At 41.3% G+C, this 19,579-nt stretch overlaps 1 protein-coding gene across 1 annotated transcript in view; it reads right to left on the bottom strand.

The window, feature by feature from the left end:
* The window catches only part of SUPT6H (SPT6 homolog, histone chaperone and transcription elongation factor), a 2,620,423-nt gene that overhangs the window by 1,155,670 nt on the left and 1,445,174 nt on the right, over positions 1-19,579 (bottom strand). The window contains exon 20 of the mRNA XM_044054882.1: positions 5,976-6,111. Coding sequence (XP_043910817.1) covers positions 5,976-6,111 — 136 coding nt within the window. The remainder of the gene's footprint in view (positions 1-5,975; positions 6,112-19,579) is intronic.

Raw genomic sequence — 19,579 nt, 5'->3', positions numbered from 1 at the left:
CTCTCTGGGGAATCTGCTTTCCACAGGTAAGGCAATTAACTTTTTCTGACATTCGTTAAGGCAAGAAAAGAGGATCCCCAATGGGGTTACTTAGCTGTAGTAGACTTCCAACTCTCGTAGTCGGAAACCAACAAAGGTAAACTGCCGACTGGCACTCGTGTATGAAAAGCTTCTGCTTCGGGGTCAGCAGCAAGGAAGACTGAAGAAGTGATGTTGGCTGACTCCTTTGGTATCAGACGCCCTGACGTCCTTTACAACAGACTGCAACTGACGTAACTTTTACTTACCTTTGGTATTCCGGCCGACCGAGGGCTAATGGGAGCCAGATAACCCATTTGTTAGGAGTGCAACAGTGAAACACGATTAACATCAGAAACATAGTCATCAAACTTCCTGACAACCTTTGGGCATTCTTCCTTCTTTTACGAGGAAGATTAGTAGCAGGGATGGCAGACAGCATAGCTTGGGAAAGCCATCAATACTCTGTATCCTTTTATTTACATTTTTGTAAAGGATTTAGGGGTCCCTATTAGATCAACAAAAAACCAAAATCTCAAACAGATGACAATTTGAAAATGCCGTTCTTTGAAATCGCTATTGTGAGATCACAGTACAGTGAAGGCCAGAAAATTTGCCCTTCCCTCACTGTAGTGCGATCTCCGAGTTGGTATATAAGCACTAAGGCGTGCTAACTTAATTTTGGGATATTTGTCCCCTCTTTTATGAGGGGTTAAGTCCAGTAGTAGTCTTGGTACTTGCACAGTTCTCCAAAGCTGCAGCTGGCTGACAGTTTTTTTTCCTCTCTCCTTTCTGTTAAAGGGTGAGACTCCGAACCTGATGTAGCCCCTGCTCCCCTACCCACCCCATCAACACCCACCTCATGTATCATTTCCTTTATACCTATCCCTGGACACAGCCCTTCCTGTCACCCTAGCAAATCAAACCCAACTTCTTTACCATCACTTCTCTAGTCACTATTCCCTACTCTATATATTCAACTGCTTGACTATCTCCCTCTACTGACTACCCACAAACTTTTTCATACTACTGGCTCTGTATGTCTAAATACTTTCAAATATCTTAAGACAACATGCATCTCCCCCAACTGGCCAAATCCCACTTCACTCTCTACTCTCTCTCTATTAAGAGTATTTTAATTCTAACAAAAGCTTGACCTATCATACTCTAGGTAACATCTGTGCCCTTTTTATCATCTCTATCTCATAGATAAGTAAATAAACCTAGCTAATTACAGTAAAAAATAAATATATACATATCATTATTTCCAACTTTGTTTCTCCCATATCTGTAACTTATCCCTTAGCATTCTAAGCCTCTTTAAACCACTAATTTATATAACACCTGCCTTTTACTCCCCAGCCCATTTTTCCTCTCATAACACCCATCCCTCTTTCTTCCTAGCTCATCTGACCACCAATTTACCTCTTCCCTCTCCCCTAGTCACCCATTTAATAGACATCATTTTTTTCATTTCACCCTAGCACACCACCCTATATACTTAATCATACATTGCCATACACCATCAGGTGTACTAGTCCTAAATATGTCAGCAATACCCTCGCATCCCTCAAAAATATCTCCGATACTATACATTCTACCTCTATTAGTTATCGTCTATTCCCTAACTGCCTACGAACAGCAGAAGTTCCCTGGATTTAATTATTTCAAAAACCATGCCACCACCCTCCCCATCTCAAACCATACTGCCCACTCTGACACATCCATTAATGATTTCTCCCACTCTAATGTCAACTCTGTTTTACCTAGACACATTTATGGTAAATCAAAAGACTACCAATATTGGATAAATAAATTTCTAGCTAGATTACCCCGCTCCCATTGATGGTGACATCCATCTCAATCCAGGACCAACATCTCTCAATAACCTCCACTTAAACACTAACAGTTCAGATATAAAACCAAACCTAAATAGACTCTCCAATTCACTACTGACCTGCCATCTGAACATTAGAAGTATTAACAACAAGGTCCATAACCTTCAAGCCCTTCTTACTACCTACTCACCTAACATACTCTGTCTCACCGAAACATGGTTAAAGCTAACTACTAGAGATAATGAAATACTACCCCAGGGTATATCATCAGACAAGATCGCACTAACAGGAAAGAAGGTGGGGTAGATACACTCTATAAAACAAACCACAATATTACTGCAGATACCCCCCAACCACTCCCACTTAACAAATAAGAATTTATAATATCTAAACAGCACATAAATAAAAACAAATGCATAAACATAGTATGTGCCTACATTCCCCCAGGTAACAACTCAAACACTCGAAAATATTCTCTCCACTGGCTGACTAATAACTACCCTCAGGAAACCATTGTTCTAGGCAACCTCAACATATATTGGAACAATTGTTCCTCAGAGTCCCTATTCACCCATGTTAATATACGTGGATTTAAGCAAACCATTACCCCCCTACTAAAATCAGTCATCCTTATAAGAAAGGAAGCATCCTAGATTGGATATTAATCAATAGTCCCCACCATATGTACACATCTCGTACTCTCCCTGAAGACCTAAGTGACCATTTCTTAATATATATACTGAGGCAGGGCAGAAAACTGAATGCCTACAACTACATATCTATAAAATAGTAAGAAACAAAAAAAAAAAAACTTTAACCTCAGCAAATTCTTAGATCATCTAAAATTATGTAATTGGGCAGTTCTTTGCCAACTTCTGCTAGATGAGGCAGTAGAACATTTCAATAATACTTTCCTGACTGTCCTTGATAATCATGCACCTCCATGCACCATTAGAATTAACACTAAATCTGCCCCCTGGCTTACTAGGGATACCAAACTAAAAATCATCCACAGAAATAATGCCTGGAACACTTGTCGCTCTTCAAAAACCCTACAAGATCAGCAGAAATGTCACCAACTTAGGAATGACGCAAAAAATCCATATTACTAGACAAGAAAAACTACTTCTGTCAACTTCAGCAGAACCTCAGGATTTCTGGGCAGATATTAATAAACTACTACACCCAGGTAAAACCACTACCCCAACCCCCTCAGCTACAACCCAAAACACCCCTGAGTACACTGCCAATGCCTTTAACTCCTTCACTGAAACCATCCAGGCCCTTGCTAGCAAACCTAGTCCCACATGCCCTATAGCAGTAATCCCTACATCCAGTGATACACTATTCTTTGCCTTACAAAATGTTCCCACCTCCCTCATTAGAACTTTACTTTAAAAACTCAAACCTACCACTCTTTCAGCTGATCTTCTCCCCTCAGAATATCTACAAAAATCCACTGATATCATAGCATACCCTGTTTCAATTCTGATCAACCGAACCATATCTGAGGCTGCTATCCCCAGTCTCTAGAAAGCATCACACATTATCCCACTCAACAAAGGTGGTGGCTCAATGGAACTCAATAACTACAGGCCAATAGGCATCCTTTCCCCCTAGCAAAAGCAATGGAAAAGTGTATCCACAAACAACTCCTACACTACTTCTTGCAACAAACTACTAGCAAACTTCCAACATGGTTTTACACCACACCACAGTACCTCCTCATCCCTCCTTTCCTTCACCAACATCATCTATTCTAACCATAACAACAACAGTCTATCCTTAGCCTTGTTCCTACACCTTTACAAGGCCTTTGATATGGTTAATCACCAAATACTCTTTCAACCTCTTAAATTGTGCCTCAACAGTCACTCCATACAATGGTTTCTTTATCTAAGTGGAAGAAAACAGGCAGTCAATATGGCAAGATAAACTCTCCTCCCTTCTTCCTGTCACTCTAGGAGTCCCTCAAGGCTCTATATTAGGGCCCCTTCTTTTCACACACTATCAGTGACCTACAGATTGCTATCCCAGATGCTATTTGTATACAATATGCAGATGACTCAACTCTGATTTGCACAGCCTCTACTCCTGCAGATCTGTTATCCTCAACCCAGGAAACCTTTAATATAGTGGAAAATCGGCTCACAAATCGTCAACTGTTACTAAACGCTACTAAAACAAAACTACTGCTATTCTCCCCTACTCACAAATCCCCCTAACTCTCATTTTCTATAACATCCAACAATGGGACTATAATCTCTCCGGATAAATACACCAAACTCCTGAGTGTCATAATTTACAACAACCTCAAGTTTGTCATGCACATCAACCAAACTATCAAAACCATTAATAAAAAGTTAGGTTCCCTATACAGAAATAACGTTTTCCTTACCCCTCTACCAAAGTCTGCAATTGCCCATACACATCTCCTTTCTACTTTATTATATGCCTCAACAATATTCACAAACCTGAACAAAACGGAACTCAAACTTTCTAGCTGCTACAACCAAATTGCCAGGTTTGCCACAGGTAACCCTTACAGGACTCACCACAATGTCACAACGTAAACCTCTTATTTTGGCAGGAACTTCCTAGTTTAATAAAATACAATCAACTTATTGTAGCTTTCAAAGTCATCAACCACCCAGAAAAAACACCCTCCCTCAGTAACATTATCTATCCCAACAAAAATGCCAGGCTACTTAGATCCTCTACTAAAAAACCTCTGATTCATGCAGCCAAAGCCAACAACTAATCTGGAGAATCCTTGTTTGCTAATTCAGTTGGCAGAATCTGGAACATGCTTCCATTTTCCTTCTGACCGAACCCTGAACCCCTCACTTAGTCAATTAAAAAAAAATCTAACCAATTATTTTAAATCTCACTGGCTATGTCCCTGTACCAAACCTGACTAATGTCTATCCAAAGCCTGCCTTCCCTAACTCCTATTTACAAGTCCCATCCTGCTACAAGTAATAAAGAGTTATAATAACATCTGAGAGAGATGAACTTTTGTCCTGTCAGTTGTATATATTGCGTGATATGAAAAACTGTACAAGTTTAAGTATAGCTCTCTAAATTGTGTATCAGGTTTTTTCTCTGCTAAACTTTCTATACTTTACTTTCTTGTTTATAACTTTTTATATTTTACTTGACTGTAAATGACTATTTCATAAAATTTTGGAGCTTTTCTCCAAGGGCCTCTGCTGAAAATGGACATGAATCCAATCAGACTATCCCGGTCAACAAATGTAAAATAAAAATAAAAAAATATATAATTAGCGGGGTGGGGGGCACGGCCCCCCACAATACCTACTTCAAAGAACGGCATTTTCAACTTTTAAGCTGTTCGCGATTTTAAATTTTCGCTCATATAATAGGGACCCAGATTTAACACTGCCCTTAACAGTTCTATTATTAAAAAAAAAACACAGTGGGACAACAGAACACATCATGCTCTGGGCCCAGGCAAAACAGAGTGAAAGTCATGGCGGGGAATTTATTTTCCACACTTTAGTAAAACAGATTTTATCATCATCTAACAACAAACCGTATGACAGTAAAAGAAGTTCCCCAAAGGTGCACTTATCTTTTGATGCATTTTCTCTGGCTTCAAATTGACCGATGTAGTGATGATGCTGGTTTTTGGCCTTTGATGGCAAGAACTGATGCAATGGTGCTGACCTAAGGCCTTTTACTTTAGGATGTCCTGACACTGGATGTGAGGTTGTCTGCTGGCCTCTGGGAGAAGGAATCAAATCTCTGGTATTCAGGACGGCCAAGGGATTCCAGGTCAGGAAATCAAAGGTTATTACTGCAACAGTGAAGCACAACTAACATCTAGCACTATACAGTGAAAAAATGGTTTAATATCTGGTACACGAAGTGCCCTAAATGTTCTAGGAGTTTATCACTATTGCCCCCTCTTCACACTTTCTACCCCAAGCAACTCTATATAACCAAGTAGTGCTATTTACTGTGCAGCATAAAGATCTCCGTGCTTTAATATTCCTGCTGGTCTTCCACACTTCCAACCAACTGCACTAAGCAACTTTAAAGCTTTTTTGCACTCCTGTTTGTACTAATAGATTGTAGTATATGTTATTTCCTTACCTCAGATTTTTTGCTGTTCATATAAAAGGTAGCCAGCTCATTGTCTATAAGTTCCACTCCAATTGGAGAAGCCTGATGTTCTTGTTCCAGATCATGCACTACACGTTTGCAATCATCAAGCAATGACAATGCATCTCTAAAAACAAGCAAGCAAAACAAACTTCAAGAAAATTGTGTATAGCATTACACAGAAGCCTTCTGAAAAACAACAGACAAACCAACAAACAAATGTAAAAGGTGGGTTACATAATTATTTACAGTATAAGTAGATAGTTAAAGCACTACCATTAATACGCACATTGTGCTGCACTCCACCAGCTAACCACCTGGATCCTCACTTTTCTAACAGACTGATGCTGGAAGGATCCCCCACCCCATCCCAGCATCTGTCTTACAGTTGTCAATCATGATAAAAACATGTTTAAAAAGTTGGAATAAATCTTTTCACTTACGAGGTCTTGGTCTATCAGTTATACTATTAAGGAAAACAATATCCACAGAACAACAAAAGTCTCAAAAAACGATCTTCAGACTCTGACTCCTTGGCTGGGGTCAATATGCTAAACCCCATTAATTGAGGTACTCATGAAGACTTGATTCTATAGTAACTACACCTGCTTAAACAGTCCACAATGTACTTTAAAGGTAGCCAGTATATATATTTTTTTTTTACATAGGGCTAAAGGTTAATGTTTACTGAAAGCATGCCGGCTGTTTTTCACATCTGAGACAGGAAAAGAGTTAAGAAAAAAGAGCAATCAGTGTAAGCGGGCACACGAGTTGCAACATTTGCTTTAGACTGGGTAACCTTAATTTTTCAATTAAGTAAAGCCTCCGGGTGCAGCCATCGATTTGGTACAAATACTCCTGCCTGGAGAGGGTAAACCATTTGCTGAAAATATACAGTTTTGTTTGTTTGTTCTAAACCAAAAGAGGGCTGAGGGTCTGAAAAAAATCAGTTTTTTGATTTCAGTGAAGCAAAAAGTGTTGAAATATGACATTAGTTTAAAAGGAAATGAGAAGCAACTGCATAAAAGAACAGCCTGCTAAATATTAGTGTGTGCATTTAAATACAGTTGGAAATACACATCCAAAACAGCTGTGTGTAAAAATTGACAGCAATCATTTTTTTATAATAGCAGGAATGGACACTCTGAACTGGCCGTAGGTGTGAGTGTGTAGTACGAATGAACCACCTCTGCAGGGCTAGCCACCTGGGGGTATAATCCTTGGCTCTAGATAATTGTCACTGCTGAAGTGACATCCTGACCCCAACTGCAAAAAATGGGAAAAGGGGCGGAGGACAGATGGATGGATGGTTATTCAGCCATATTATCATGGAATACAAATGCCCTTACAGGTACAGATAAAAAGCAGAGAGTATGGAGTTATACTAAGATATGTAGGGTGTAGATACCAATGCTGCAGGAGACACATTTGGACAGAAAGGACCATGCAAACTTGACAAAAAAAAAAGATTTCAAGATGGACATTCAGGAGAATATGAGGGACAGAGGAAAAGTTGAATAATACAGATTGCTACAACTGTTTCAATAATGACTGAAAAAGAAGAGACAATAATGGTAGATTTGTGGTACTAATGGGTGCTAGCATGGGAGGATTTCACTGGTGTACATTTATATTTCACTAAAATCCTAAGGAGCTTAAGAAAACTTTAGGAGAAATAATCAGCTTTCAGTACGGAATATTATTGTTTAGTGGTGACTGGAACCTACTTTGTAGCTTTATGCCTTACTTGGAAAGTTAGTCATTTTCTCATGCACAAACAGCTTAACTGAGGCACTGAATACCACAAACTCGATAATGTGATTAGACTATACTAAACCAAAAATGAAGTGTGTGGTCTGCCTTTCTATGCACTGCAGGCTTTTACAAGACAAAATGGCCCACATAACTAGTGCTACAGTTGTGAAGCAGCAGTATAATGGACAACAAAGGTATGAATGAGTTCAACAAAACCTAGTGTACACCATCTGAAAGCAAGAGAAAAAGAAACCAGAAGGTGTTAACTCTTAAATGATACAAGTCAGTCAGAAGCATACTTCTTAGTGATATTTGCACAAAGATCAGTGCAATAAAATAAATGTGTAATAAGGTAGTAAAAATCCCAATCCATATTTCTCCCCTGGAGAGCCCCTAAATAAAGGCCATACTTTCCAGATGCTGAATGCAGAATGAACTGAACACGGTGAGTATTACTCTCCTCCTCGATACCCTATTAAAGTTATGTCAATGGACTGTTAAGAGACCAAACATATTCAGGAGATATCTAAAGCTCTGGAAGTCAAGCTACAAAGTCAACATGCATCTGTGGTGAAAGTATAGTTGTGTACACTTACCATAAATGTAGCTGTTCAAGTGTATTCACTGTTGCAGTCATAACCTGGGGGTTATCCCTGCTGTGGTAGCCCTCGGCCAGCACGAATATCAGAGTCAATGTTATTCTGAGTTGGCTGCAGTCGCCTGTAGTCTGACGTCAGGTCGTCAGTGCTATAAAGCAAGGCAGCTGATGTCATTACATCAGTTTTTCTTGCCCTAACCAGTCAGAAGCACAAGGAAATAAGATAAGGTGGTCCTGGTGGCTAAAAGCCACCATGGGAAGGTTATGGCCCCCTAGGGAAAGAGGATATAAGGGGGATGGTGGGAGGGAAATCAGGACTGCAACAGTGAATACACTCGAACATCTACATTTATGGTAAGTGTACACAACTGTACTATGTTCTTTGTGTTTCACTGTTGCAGTCATCACCTGTGGGAGGACTCCCGACGCTGAGGAGAGGAGTGGAAGGATAGGTTATAGCCCTAGGCATGGGTCAGCAAGTCCTGCAGAACTGCAGAGGCAAACCTGCACTAGACTTAGAAAAAAGAGGTAGGTAGTAATGTTTTGTAAAGGTATGGACAAAGGTCCAGGTGGCAATTTCCAAGATGCCCCTGGTGGGGACTCCACTGAAGAAGGCTGTGGAAGTGGAGGCTGCCCTAGTGGAATGGGTATGATTAGACTTAGGGGGGGATTTCCCATATAGTCTGTAGCAGAAATGGATACAGTGTGATATCCATTTGGAAATTGTTTGCTTGGAAATAGGCTTCCATCTGCCCCCGAGACAAAGCTGACAAGCAGCTGGTCCGTTTTTCTGAAAGGTTTAATACAGTCCAGGTAGTATCTGAGTTGTCTGTACACGTCTAGTGAGTACATAATTCTTTCCCCCTTATTTTGAGGGTTGGGAAAAAAGGTGGGTAGGTGTATGGCCTGGTTGAGGGTCACATCAGATACCGACTTGGGCATAAAGGAGGTGTTAGTCCTCAAGGAGACCCTGTCTGCATGGAAAAGTATACAGGGCTCAAAAGCCATGAGTGCCTGAAGTTCTGAAACCCTTCTGCTAGCTAGCAGGAAGGCAGTTTTCCAGGAGAGGTATTTCAATTCTGCTGAAGCAGCAGGTTTGAATGGAGGTAAGGTTAGCTTTTCTAAAACATAATTCAGGTCCCAGGCTGATTTGGGAGGTCTTCTGGGAGGTCTGATTTTAGAAGCCCTTCTGAGGAATTGTTTAATCAAAGGATGTGAGAAGAGGGGTAGGTCTGAATTGCAATGGGCTAAAATGGATGAGGCATGGATTTTAACAGAAAAGACTGAAAGGCCACTTTTGAGTAATTCAGCTAAGTAGTCCAAGATAACAGTGATGAAAGGATATGAGGTACGGGGCCCCTCTGGACCGACTCCAGGAGCAAAATCCTTTCCACTTCCCTGCGTAAGATTTTCTGGTGCTGGGCCTTATGGTCTCTGTGATAATGTTTAGGACCTGTTTGTTTAACAGGGACCCCTTGTTTGCTTTTAAAGTATTATAGCCATGTTGAACAATTGAGAGTCTGCAAGTCTGGATGGAGTATCCCCTCACCCCGACCACGGTCAAGAGGTCCAAGATCAAGGGAAGCTGCCTGGGGGGCTGTAAAGTCAGGCTGTGCAGTAAGGGGTAACAATGCTGTCTGGGCCAATCTGGAGCAATGAGGATGGCCTTTGGTCTCTCCTCCCTTATTTTGATCAGTACCTTGGGAATAAGAGGCAGAAGAGGGAACACGTACACAAAGAGGGATTTCCAGGGGAAGGTCAAGGCATCCACCTTCTAAGCTAGGAGGTGATGCTCCCTGATACAGAATTTTTTCAGCTGGTGGTTGAGGTGCGAAGAAAAGAGATCGACCTCCGGAGTTCTCTACTCCAGAGTGATTTACAGAAAGATTTTTCTGTGGAGCTACCATTTGTGGGGGTCCAGTAAGTTTCTGCTTAGGTGGTCTGCCAGGGTGTTGCTGACCCCTGGTAGGTATTGGGCAATTAGATGCAGACCCATGGAGGCAGCTGTCAGCCAGAGGTTCATGGCTAGCCTGCACAGAGGTTAAGGTTGGGTCACCCCCTGTTTACTGATATACCACATCACTGTGGTGGTCTGTTTTTATAAGGAGAACAAAACCAAACAACAGTCCTCGCACGTACGACATGCACGGCCAACCAAACTTGAAAGAAACACCAAAAGGCCAGCATAGATAGATCCACTGTTTAATGTGAGGTATAATACACTATGGACAAATAATGTCCAAAGAATACAACAGAACTCAAACTAGTTTCGGCTCATGCCTTCATCAGTGAGTAAAGAACAAACTTTTTATCAAAGCCCAGTCCTCTATTTATATTGCTTGTAACCAATAGGAATGAAGCCATTATTTGTAAGGCAAAAATTCAAATACCCTGAAATCCTAATTAGGAACAAAAGAGCGACATACATTTGTGGCCACATTTTTCTAAATAAATAATATTCAAATTATGTGTGAAACATAACACAGAAATACAAAAAACTGTAAGTATACATCTGTGTAAACATAGGGTTAGAGATAATGTAGTCTAGAAATACAGATATTTCATGACCCTAAAAAGTGAAAATGGTGCTTGTTAGCCAAGGTTACATGTGTAAATTAATACTTGACAACATTATCATAAATTGAAGTATGTCCACAGAAAACCTGTACAATAAATGATATAAACATGATAATCATAGGTGGTCATTTAATCCTGGTGGAAATAGTGCCCCAAGATGTGATCCAATACTTCTCTTTATGACTAAGTATGCTTTGCCACCCTAGTTGGTTGTGCCTATTACCAATGATTTTGTCTATGATGGTGAACATGAATTTGGCAGTTGGGTGTTTAGTGGTGTGTAAGTATAAAGCATTGGACAATTTGTGATTGCGAATATCGCTGCGATGTTCCCCTATCCTGATTCTCAATGAACGCGAGGTCTTGCCCACATAAAATGAGCTGCATTGACAAGTGGCCAAGTAAATTACCCAACTGGTGGAACAGTTACCAAAGACTCTGACATCATATACTCTACTGGTGTTGGAGCTGGTGAATTGTTTCAGCTGATTAACTTGAACACATGAAATACAATGTCCACATGGAAACGTTTCCAATAACTCATCCCCTGTAATAGTGAGTTGTTTGTATTTTGCTCCACCACTCTCCCTTTGTTTATAGTGAGAAAACAGGGTTCCCAATGTTTTTCCTCTCCTGAATGAAAACAAGCATTGGTTATCAAGAATACCCCTCAGATAGTCATTGGCTAATAAGATATTCCAATTATTATTGATAGCTTTCCTGACAATTTGATGATTCTTACCCAAGGTGGTAATGAGCCTGATATTGTCACTCTTTTGATTATTACCCCGTTCCTTATATTGCAACAATGTATGCCTTTCCTGTTTGTCTGACCACACTCTGGCAGATTCAATGTCAAAAATAGAGTATCCTCTGTCCAGAAATCTAGTTTTTAGATCATCTTTGGCATGTGTATAGTCCGCATCTGAGGACTTAACCCTACGTATTCTCAAATATTGAGATTTAGGAATATTGCGGATGGTGTGGCGTGGATGCATGCTGGAAGCATGTAACAATGAGTTAAACTGGGGGTATTTAAGATGGATCTTGGTACTGAGTTTATGATCCCTATTTCGATACACTGTGACATCTAATAAGTCTATTTGATCCCTGTGTGATGTAATAGAAAACTCAATTCCCCAAATGTTGTTATTGAGATACTCCAAAAATTCATGGAGGTAATCAGCATCTGCACGCCACACCATCCAGCAATCATCTAAATATCTCCACCATATGTCCATTTCTACTAGATATATATTATGAAGGGGATTGTAAATGAGGCATTCTTCCAGGTAGGCCATGAAGAGATCTGCATAGATCGGGGCAAAAGAAGCCCCCATGGCCGTACCCTGTAGTTGCCAATAACAATCCCCTTGAAAGTAGAATACATTTTTATTAAGGACATGTTCAGACATACAGATCAGCAATGTGTTGAAGCCCGGTGGGTATAATTCAGCTTTGTTTAGCCAATGTTCTAAAGCTTGTAGCCCTGCCCAATGTGGTATACTGGTATATAAAGATTTTACATCCAATGTACACATCAACCATTCTGGCTCAAGCTGTGTGTCTTCAATGATTTTCAAAAATTGTGTCGTGTCCTGAATTCTTGCCCTCCTAACTTGTGAAAGTAGAGGTTTGAGATGTTGAGTCAGGAATGCTTAAAGAGGTTCTGTGAGTGAACCATGGCCAGAAACAATGGGTCTACCCGGGGGATGTGTAATAGATTTGTATATCTTAGGAAGCAAGTATAGAATTTGTTTGGATGGATCTTTAACCTGAAGATGTTGAACAGTTTTTTTAGTGATGATACCCTCATCTAATGCAGCTTGCAAAAATAAATCTATCTCCTGTTTGAATTTACAAGTGGGGTCAATACCCATGTGCATATAGCATTGGGAGTCCGACAATTGTCGTAGACCCTCCTGGACATAATAATCCATATTCAGAATGACCACCGCTCCTCCCTTGTCTGCTTGGAGAATAGCTATATTATGATTTGATCTCAATTCCGACAATGCCACCCTTTCCACAGAGGTGATGTTATCCGGAATAATTTGTCCTTCAAAAAGGGGGAAATGTAGATCTTTGAGTACAGCCTGTTGGAAAATTGTTACATTTTTATTCATAGGGGGCTGGAAGGTGGATTTGCGAAAAACAAATTCAGAAGATCTTTGAATGTTGGAATTGTCCTGTTCAGAAAAAAATATCTTGAGGTAAAGTCTGCGACAATAATCAATCACATCCAGTGAAATTTGATATTCGTCAGAAAAGAAACTGGGAACAAAGTTCAATCCTTTATTCAATACTTGGTGTTGAACATCCGTAAGAACATAATCAGATAAGTTAAGGACATTATCAAATTGTGTATTCATTATTTCAGTAGAGCCTGTATCAGTCCTGTCATAGAATCTGTGCCTATTTCTGTTTCTATGTTTCCTCCCCCCTCTGGGTTGCCTACCATGCCTAAAGGGTGTGGAATATTAATCTTCTTTTTGAGGGGTGAGTTGACTGTTGATCCACCATCACTGTCAATGTAAGATGACTCCTCCCCTGAGGTACTGGTATGGAATTGGTCCCTATTTTTGAGTATAGACCTGGGTCTTTTTCTGGTCCTGCCTCTAGTCATGCCAGTGACATTGTCCTGGAATCTCACAGTTCTCTGTGTTTGAAACGGATGTCCCTTGTCATAATCATTGACGTCTCTCTTAAATTTTTTAATTTTTCTCTCTTTGATGATCTTGTCATATGTGGTAAGTTCCTTGGACAACCTATCCAACAATTCCTGATATTTAGTACTGGACTGATATTTCTTGCACTCATGACTCAGATCTTTAACTTCTGATAAGCATATATCTATCGTCCTTTCGTAATATGAAGCTAAGATTTTTACAAAAAACATTGAACCATCTCTAAGTGCTTCATCCCATTCATCAGTAAGCCTCTGTTCAGATCTGCCTACTAGAGGGTGAAGTTTTATACGAAGGCCTCTGGGTGCCATATTTTTATGAAGATAGGCTTTAAAAAGCCTCAAATGCCAAATATTGTCCCTTAGGCCTTTAAGTCCTTTTTCCAGGTTACGAAAAGCCTGTTCACAACCATCTGTGATATTAGAAGACAATTGGCTTGGGTTGTTGCTTGGGTTATGGTCTGAACCAAAAATACCCAAATCCTCCCTATCAGCACACAACCCATCCAAAATTTTGTCCAAATCCATAACAATAATCGTATAGGTTGTCCAAGGAACTCCCTAAAATCGTTAATTGTATCCAATTCAGAAAGGCAGAGTAGAGGCAGGACCAGTAAAACTCAATAAATATAATACCAGGACCAAAGAAAGACCGAATGGACTTAATATAATATGAAACCAATTCCACAAAATGAAATCAACTATAATCAGAGGGTACCCTTCATATAGAAAAATGAACAGTTATGTAACATGTGTACACAACTAATTATATAAATGGTTTAAATACTAGCTAACTATACCTGCATAACCTGGGTATGGGGTAGACTATGCCTAGCCATAATCATGTGGTTAAAAAATAGACTAAGTCTGATAACAATGATTACCCCCAAACCGAGATATACATAAGCCAAATTTACAAGGACAGGTCCATCAGAAAATGGTATGGAAAACTTGATGTTGCCTGTATTGTGTATAAAAAGAGTTCTATGTTATCTTGCCTACAAATGCTGAGTATAACCAATAAGGGTATAGTAACCCGACAACCAGTTTATACAAAAATAACCATTGCTCAAGGTTATAGTAAACTAGCAGTTGTGGTAGATGTCAATGATTTGTAAAAAGTTAGTTCAGGGAACACATATACACAAACATCTAAATAATATTTTTTATGCTATAGGCATATCTTTTTCACCCTTTTCATTAGTAGCTTTTTAATATAATGATTGGTGCTACCATATATTGTGGTTATACAGTGTATACAAAGGCCTAATTTCCAGAGGAGCTGTTCTTAAGGATATGAATATACATAAAGTCTCCAGATACAATATTCTCATTTTTTTTTACACAGGAGATAGTAAAACTCCACATATAGACCATTTGGTTGTGATACTGTTCTACCATTTAGATGTTTGTGTATATGTGTTCCCTGAACTAACTTTTTACAAATCATTGACATCTACCACAACTGCTAGTTTACTATAACCTTGAGCAATGGTTATTTTTGTATAAACTGGTTGTCGGGTTACTATACCCTTATTGGTTATACTCCGCATTTGTAGGCAAGATAACACAGAACTCTTTTTATACACAATACAGGCAACATCAAGTTTTCCATACCATTTTCTGATGGACCTGTCCTTGTAAATTTGGCTTATGTATATCTCGGTTTGGGGGTAATCATTATTATCAGACTTACAGTCTATTTTTTAACCACATGATTACGGCTAGGCATAGTCTACCCCATACCCAGGTTATGCAGGTATAGTTAGCTAGTATTTAAACCATTATATAATTAGTTGTGTACACGTTTCATAAATAGAAGTTATGTTCTTACCATAACGTTCCATGTTAGTTGTCTTCTTCTCGCCTTCTTCTTGCTGGATGGGTTCGGAGCCGACCTCGGCTCCGACTCGGCCACTCTAAAAGCTCGAGAGTTGGTTCCACCGGCTCGAGGCTCCCCTTATATCCCACAATGCTAGGCGTGAGTTACCTCAGATCTCGTTTGTAAGCTAGGCCCAGCTTATAATAGTAGCAGAATAACTAGAAACAAAGTCCACCTCTATAAACAAGGGTGAAGAGAAGGGTGACCTACATCCTGATCTAGGAAATATGCACAGCAGAGCATATACCTAAAGTAAAGAGGTGGTAGAAAGAGAGGTCACAATCAAACTCCTCTAGGTCTGCCCAGGCCAGGGGGAAGGAGGGTGGGACGCAAGAAGAAGCGAAGACAACTAACATGGAGCGTTATGGTAAGAACATAACTTCTATATGTTAAGTTGTCTATCTCGCCTTCATTCTTGCTGGATGGGTACGCGTCCCTAGCACCTTGTCCTGGGTGGCCTAACGGAACAGACTCTTGAGAACAGTGGAACCAAAGTTAGCTCTATGCCTAGAAGCTAAATCCAACTTATAATGAGAAATGAAAGTGTGAGGAGTAGCCCAAGTAGCAGCTGCACAAATGGTGTCAATAGGCAGTCTGTCTTGGAAGGCTATAGAAGTAGCCAAAGCTCTGGTAGAATGGGCTTTAGGTTTGTTAGGCAGCTTTTGGTGTCTAATTTCATAAACAAGGGAAATCAGAGATGTTAGCCATCTAGATAATGATACCTTTGAAACTGAAAGTCCCTTTCTGCCTTCTGCATAAGAGACAAACAGCTGGTCAGATTTTCTGAATTGTTTGGTTCTATCCAAATAGTACCTTAACTGACGATGAACATCTAGCCAATGCAATTTTTGTTCAGACCTGTTAGAATATTCTGGAAAAACACAGGAAGGTCAATGCTTTGATTTAGGTTAGGCCGAGGCTATCTTAGGTAAAAAGGCGGGTTGGTTCGTAAAGATACCCTGTCCTTATGGAACAACAGATAAGGAGGTCGACAGCTGAGTGCATGAAGTTCTGAAACTCTTCTAGCTGAAGTAATAGCTACCAGAAAGAGTGTCTTCCATGATAGCAATTTTAAAGAACAGGAGGCTGCAGGTTCGAAAGGGGGAAGAATCAAAGAACTAAGAACTAAATTTAGGTCCCAAGGAGGAGGAGGATTTCTTATAGGAGGTCTGAGAAGAAAAACTCCCTTCAAAAAGGCTTTGCAAAGTTTGTGGGACATTATGGCAGACTCTGAAATGCCCACATGAAAGTTAGAAATAGCTGCCAATTGAACTTTAAGAGTAGAAAGAGATGAACCTGCATGGAAGAGTTCAGCTAGAAAGTCAAGGACCATTTGGATGGAGGCAGTGAAAGGATCCATGTCCCTTCCTTGAGCCCAATAGGCGAAACGTTTCCACTTACTCAAATAAATCTTTCGAGTGGAAGATTTATGGGACGCTATCAAAATATCTCGAACAGAGTGAGATATTTGAGGAAGCCTGGCTAAGGTTGGAATTGGAGGAACCAAGCAGTGAGGTTCAGAGAGGGAAGGAAGCGATGAAACTGACCCGACTGATGGATCAAAAGATCTGGAACTAGGTCCAGATGCCAAGGTCGCTCTGACAGAAAGTGATGTAGAAAGGGGAACCAAACCTGTCGAGGCCAGTAAGGAGCAATGAGGATCAACGAGGCCTTCTGAGCGATAGCTTTCTGCATCACTTGAGAGATAAGTGGGAAGGGAGGAAATGCATATAGAAGTCCCGGGGCCAAACTTGGACTAGAGCGTCTCTGCTGGGCTGGCCTGGTAAAGGGAATAGGGTGAAAAAATCTCTGCACTTGCTGTTTTGGGGAGTAGCAAAAAGGTCGCAGCAAGGCTGACCCCACTTGAGAAAAATTTCTCTCACAACAGAGTCTTTCAGAGACCACTCGTGAGGCATGAGGATAGCTCTGCTCAACTTGTCCGCGATTTGATTGGACTTCCCGGGGATGTGCGTTGCTATCAGAAACCGCTGAAGAAATCGCCCATTGCCACAGTCTGAGTGCTTCTCGACACAAGGAGTAGGACCTGGTTCCGCCTTGTTTGTTGATATACCACACTACAGACATATTGTCCGTCTGGATTGCTATCGTTCCCAAGGGAAGAGAGTCTTGAAGGGCTTGCAACGCTAAAAGCACTGCTCTCATCTCTAGAACATTTATGTGCAAGTGGCATTCATCTGGTTGCCATGTGCCCTGGACAGTTCTGCCCTGATAATGCCCCCCCCACCCGATCAGGGAGGCGTCCGTTGTCAGAGTAGCAACCACGAAGAGCTGAGGGGAAGACATCCACCACAGAAGATGATTCCTGCATGTTTGCGTAATCATAATGGTGTGGGACATCGGAAGTTGCTGGTATGACCATTGTGTGAAGAGCATCCATTGAAGGATTCTCATGTGGAATCTGGCTAATGGAAGCAGAGGTATGGCAGCCGCCATAATCCCCAATACTTTCAGAACTAACCTGGCTTTGACTCTGTTGCTGCTGAAGAGGAGCGAGACCAGTTTGTGTATGTCTGTTATTCTTTGATCTGTTAACCTCGCAGACATGTTGACTGTGTCCAGAATTGCGCCTATGAAGGTAATAACACAACAAGGCGACAAAACAGACTTTTCGCAATTTATTGAAATGCCTAAGTTTTGACAAATGCGAAAGGTGTAGTCCCTGGCCCTTAGAAGAAGATGCTTGGTGGGAGCTGTGAGGAGCCAGTCGTCCAAATATGGAAACACCTGGAATCCCTGACGTCTCAGGTGAGAGGCTACCACTGCCATGCATTTGGTAAACACCCGGGGGGCAGTGGTGAGTCCAAAGGGCAGGGCTCTGAATTGAAAATGACTGGTTCCCAGCCTGAAGCGGAGAAATCTTCTGAAGCGTCTGTTCATTTTTATATGATAGTACGCATCCTGAAGGTCTATAGAGCACATCCAGTTTTTTCTTCCCAATAGGGGAAGAATGGACTGTAAGCGTGACCATCGAAATCGTGTTTTCTTGACTGACTTGTTCAAGATACTGAGATCCAAAATTGGTCTCCAGTCCCTGTTTTTGGAACTAAAAGAACCTGGAGTAGATTCCGGATCCTTGCTGGTCTGCTGGAACTGGCTGAATTGCTCTTTTTGCAAGCAGCTTTGAAATTTCCAAAGCTGCAAGATCCCTTTGAGCGGGTGGAACATCTGGAAGGGATTTTTTTGATCGGTTTGGAATGCAAACGAAGGGAATGGAATAGTCTTCGGAAATGATGGACTGTACCCACTTGTCTCGAGTTAGGGATGGCCAGGCTTCTGGGTACAGTGACAATCTTCCCCCGACTGCCTCCGAAGGTGGACAGTCGGGCAACACCTCAGGGATGCTGAAAAGTCTTATCCGAGAAAGTTTCTCGATTGCCCTGGTTCTGCGGACCCCCCCCTGCCTCTAGGGCGACGTCTACCATTGTTGTTCCCCCCTCTGCCTCTGGCGGGGAACCGACTCTGTGCGTCAGGCGAAGTCCCTTGAGATTGCTTGCGGAACCACATTTTCCCACTTTTCTGGCCTTTGGGGTAAGGCCTAGAAGGAGTAGAAAAACGGACTCCGACGGCAGAAAGAGTCTTGCCATCCGTCTCGCACCTAGTCAAGGTTTCTTTCACTTGAGGACCAAAAAGAGATGATCCATCAAACAGGGAATTAGTGAAAGACGTTTTAAAGGGGTCCGCAAAGTTGCATAGCCGCATCCAGGCATGCCTGCGTAAGGCTACACCTGTCCCTCGCCCTGCTCGCTCCATCAGCCGCATACGAAAGGAGGCGCATGGAGGAGTTAGCTATGGAGTTCAGGGTAGCCAGCTGAGTGTTAATCTTCTCCTGAAAACCCGCAGCTGTAGGATCCTTCAACATGTCACTCGCTTCTTTGATCAAGTCTCTTTGAAGACGAGTAAAATGGCATAGGTAGTTCAGCGAACGCATTGCAAAGGTCGCTGATGAGAACATCCGCTTCCCGTACCTGTCCATAGACCTAGATTCCTTGCTAGGTGGATGGACAGGCACTGAAGGATCAGCTAGTTCCTTCTTAGTGGCAGCAGCAACCACCATAGCATCCACAGAAACTCCCTTG

Source organism: Protopterus annectens, chromosome 13.part0 (assembly GCF_019279795.1).
Source record: "Protopterus annectens isolate FY-2018-M chromosome 13.part0, PAN1.0, whole genome shotgun sequence".
Lineage (NCBI taxonomy): Eukaryota > Metazoa > Chordata > Ceratodontiformes > Protopteridae > Protopterus > Protopterus annectens.
Note: the sequence above shows the minus strand (reverse complement) of the source record. Positions and strands in the feature narration are given on the sequence as shown.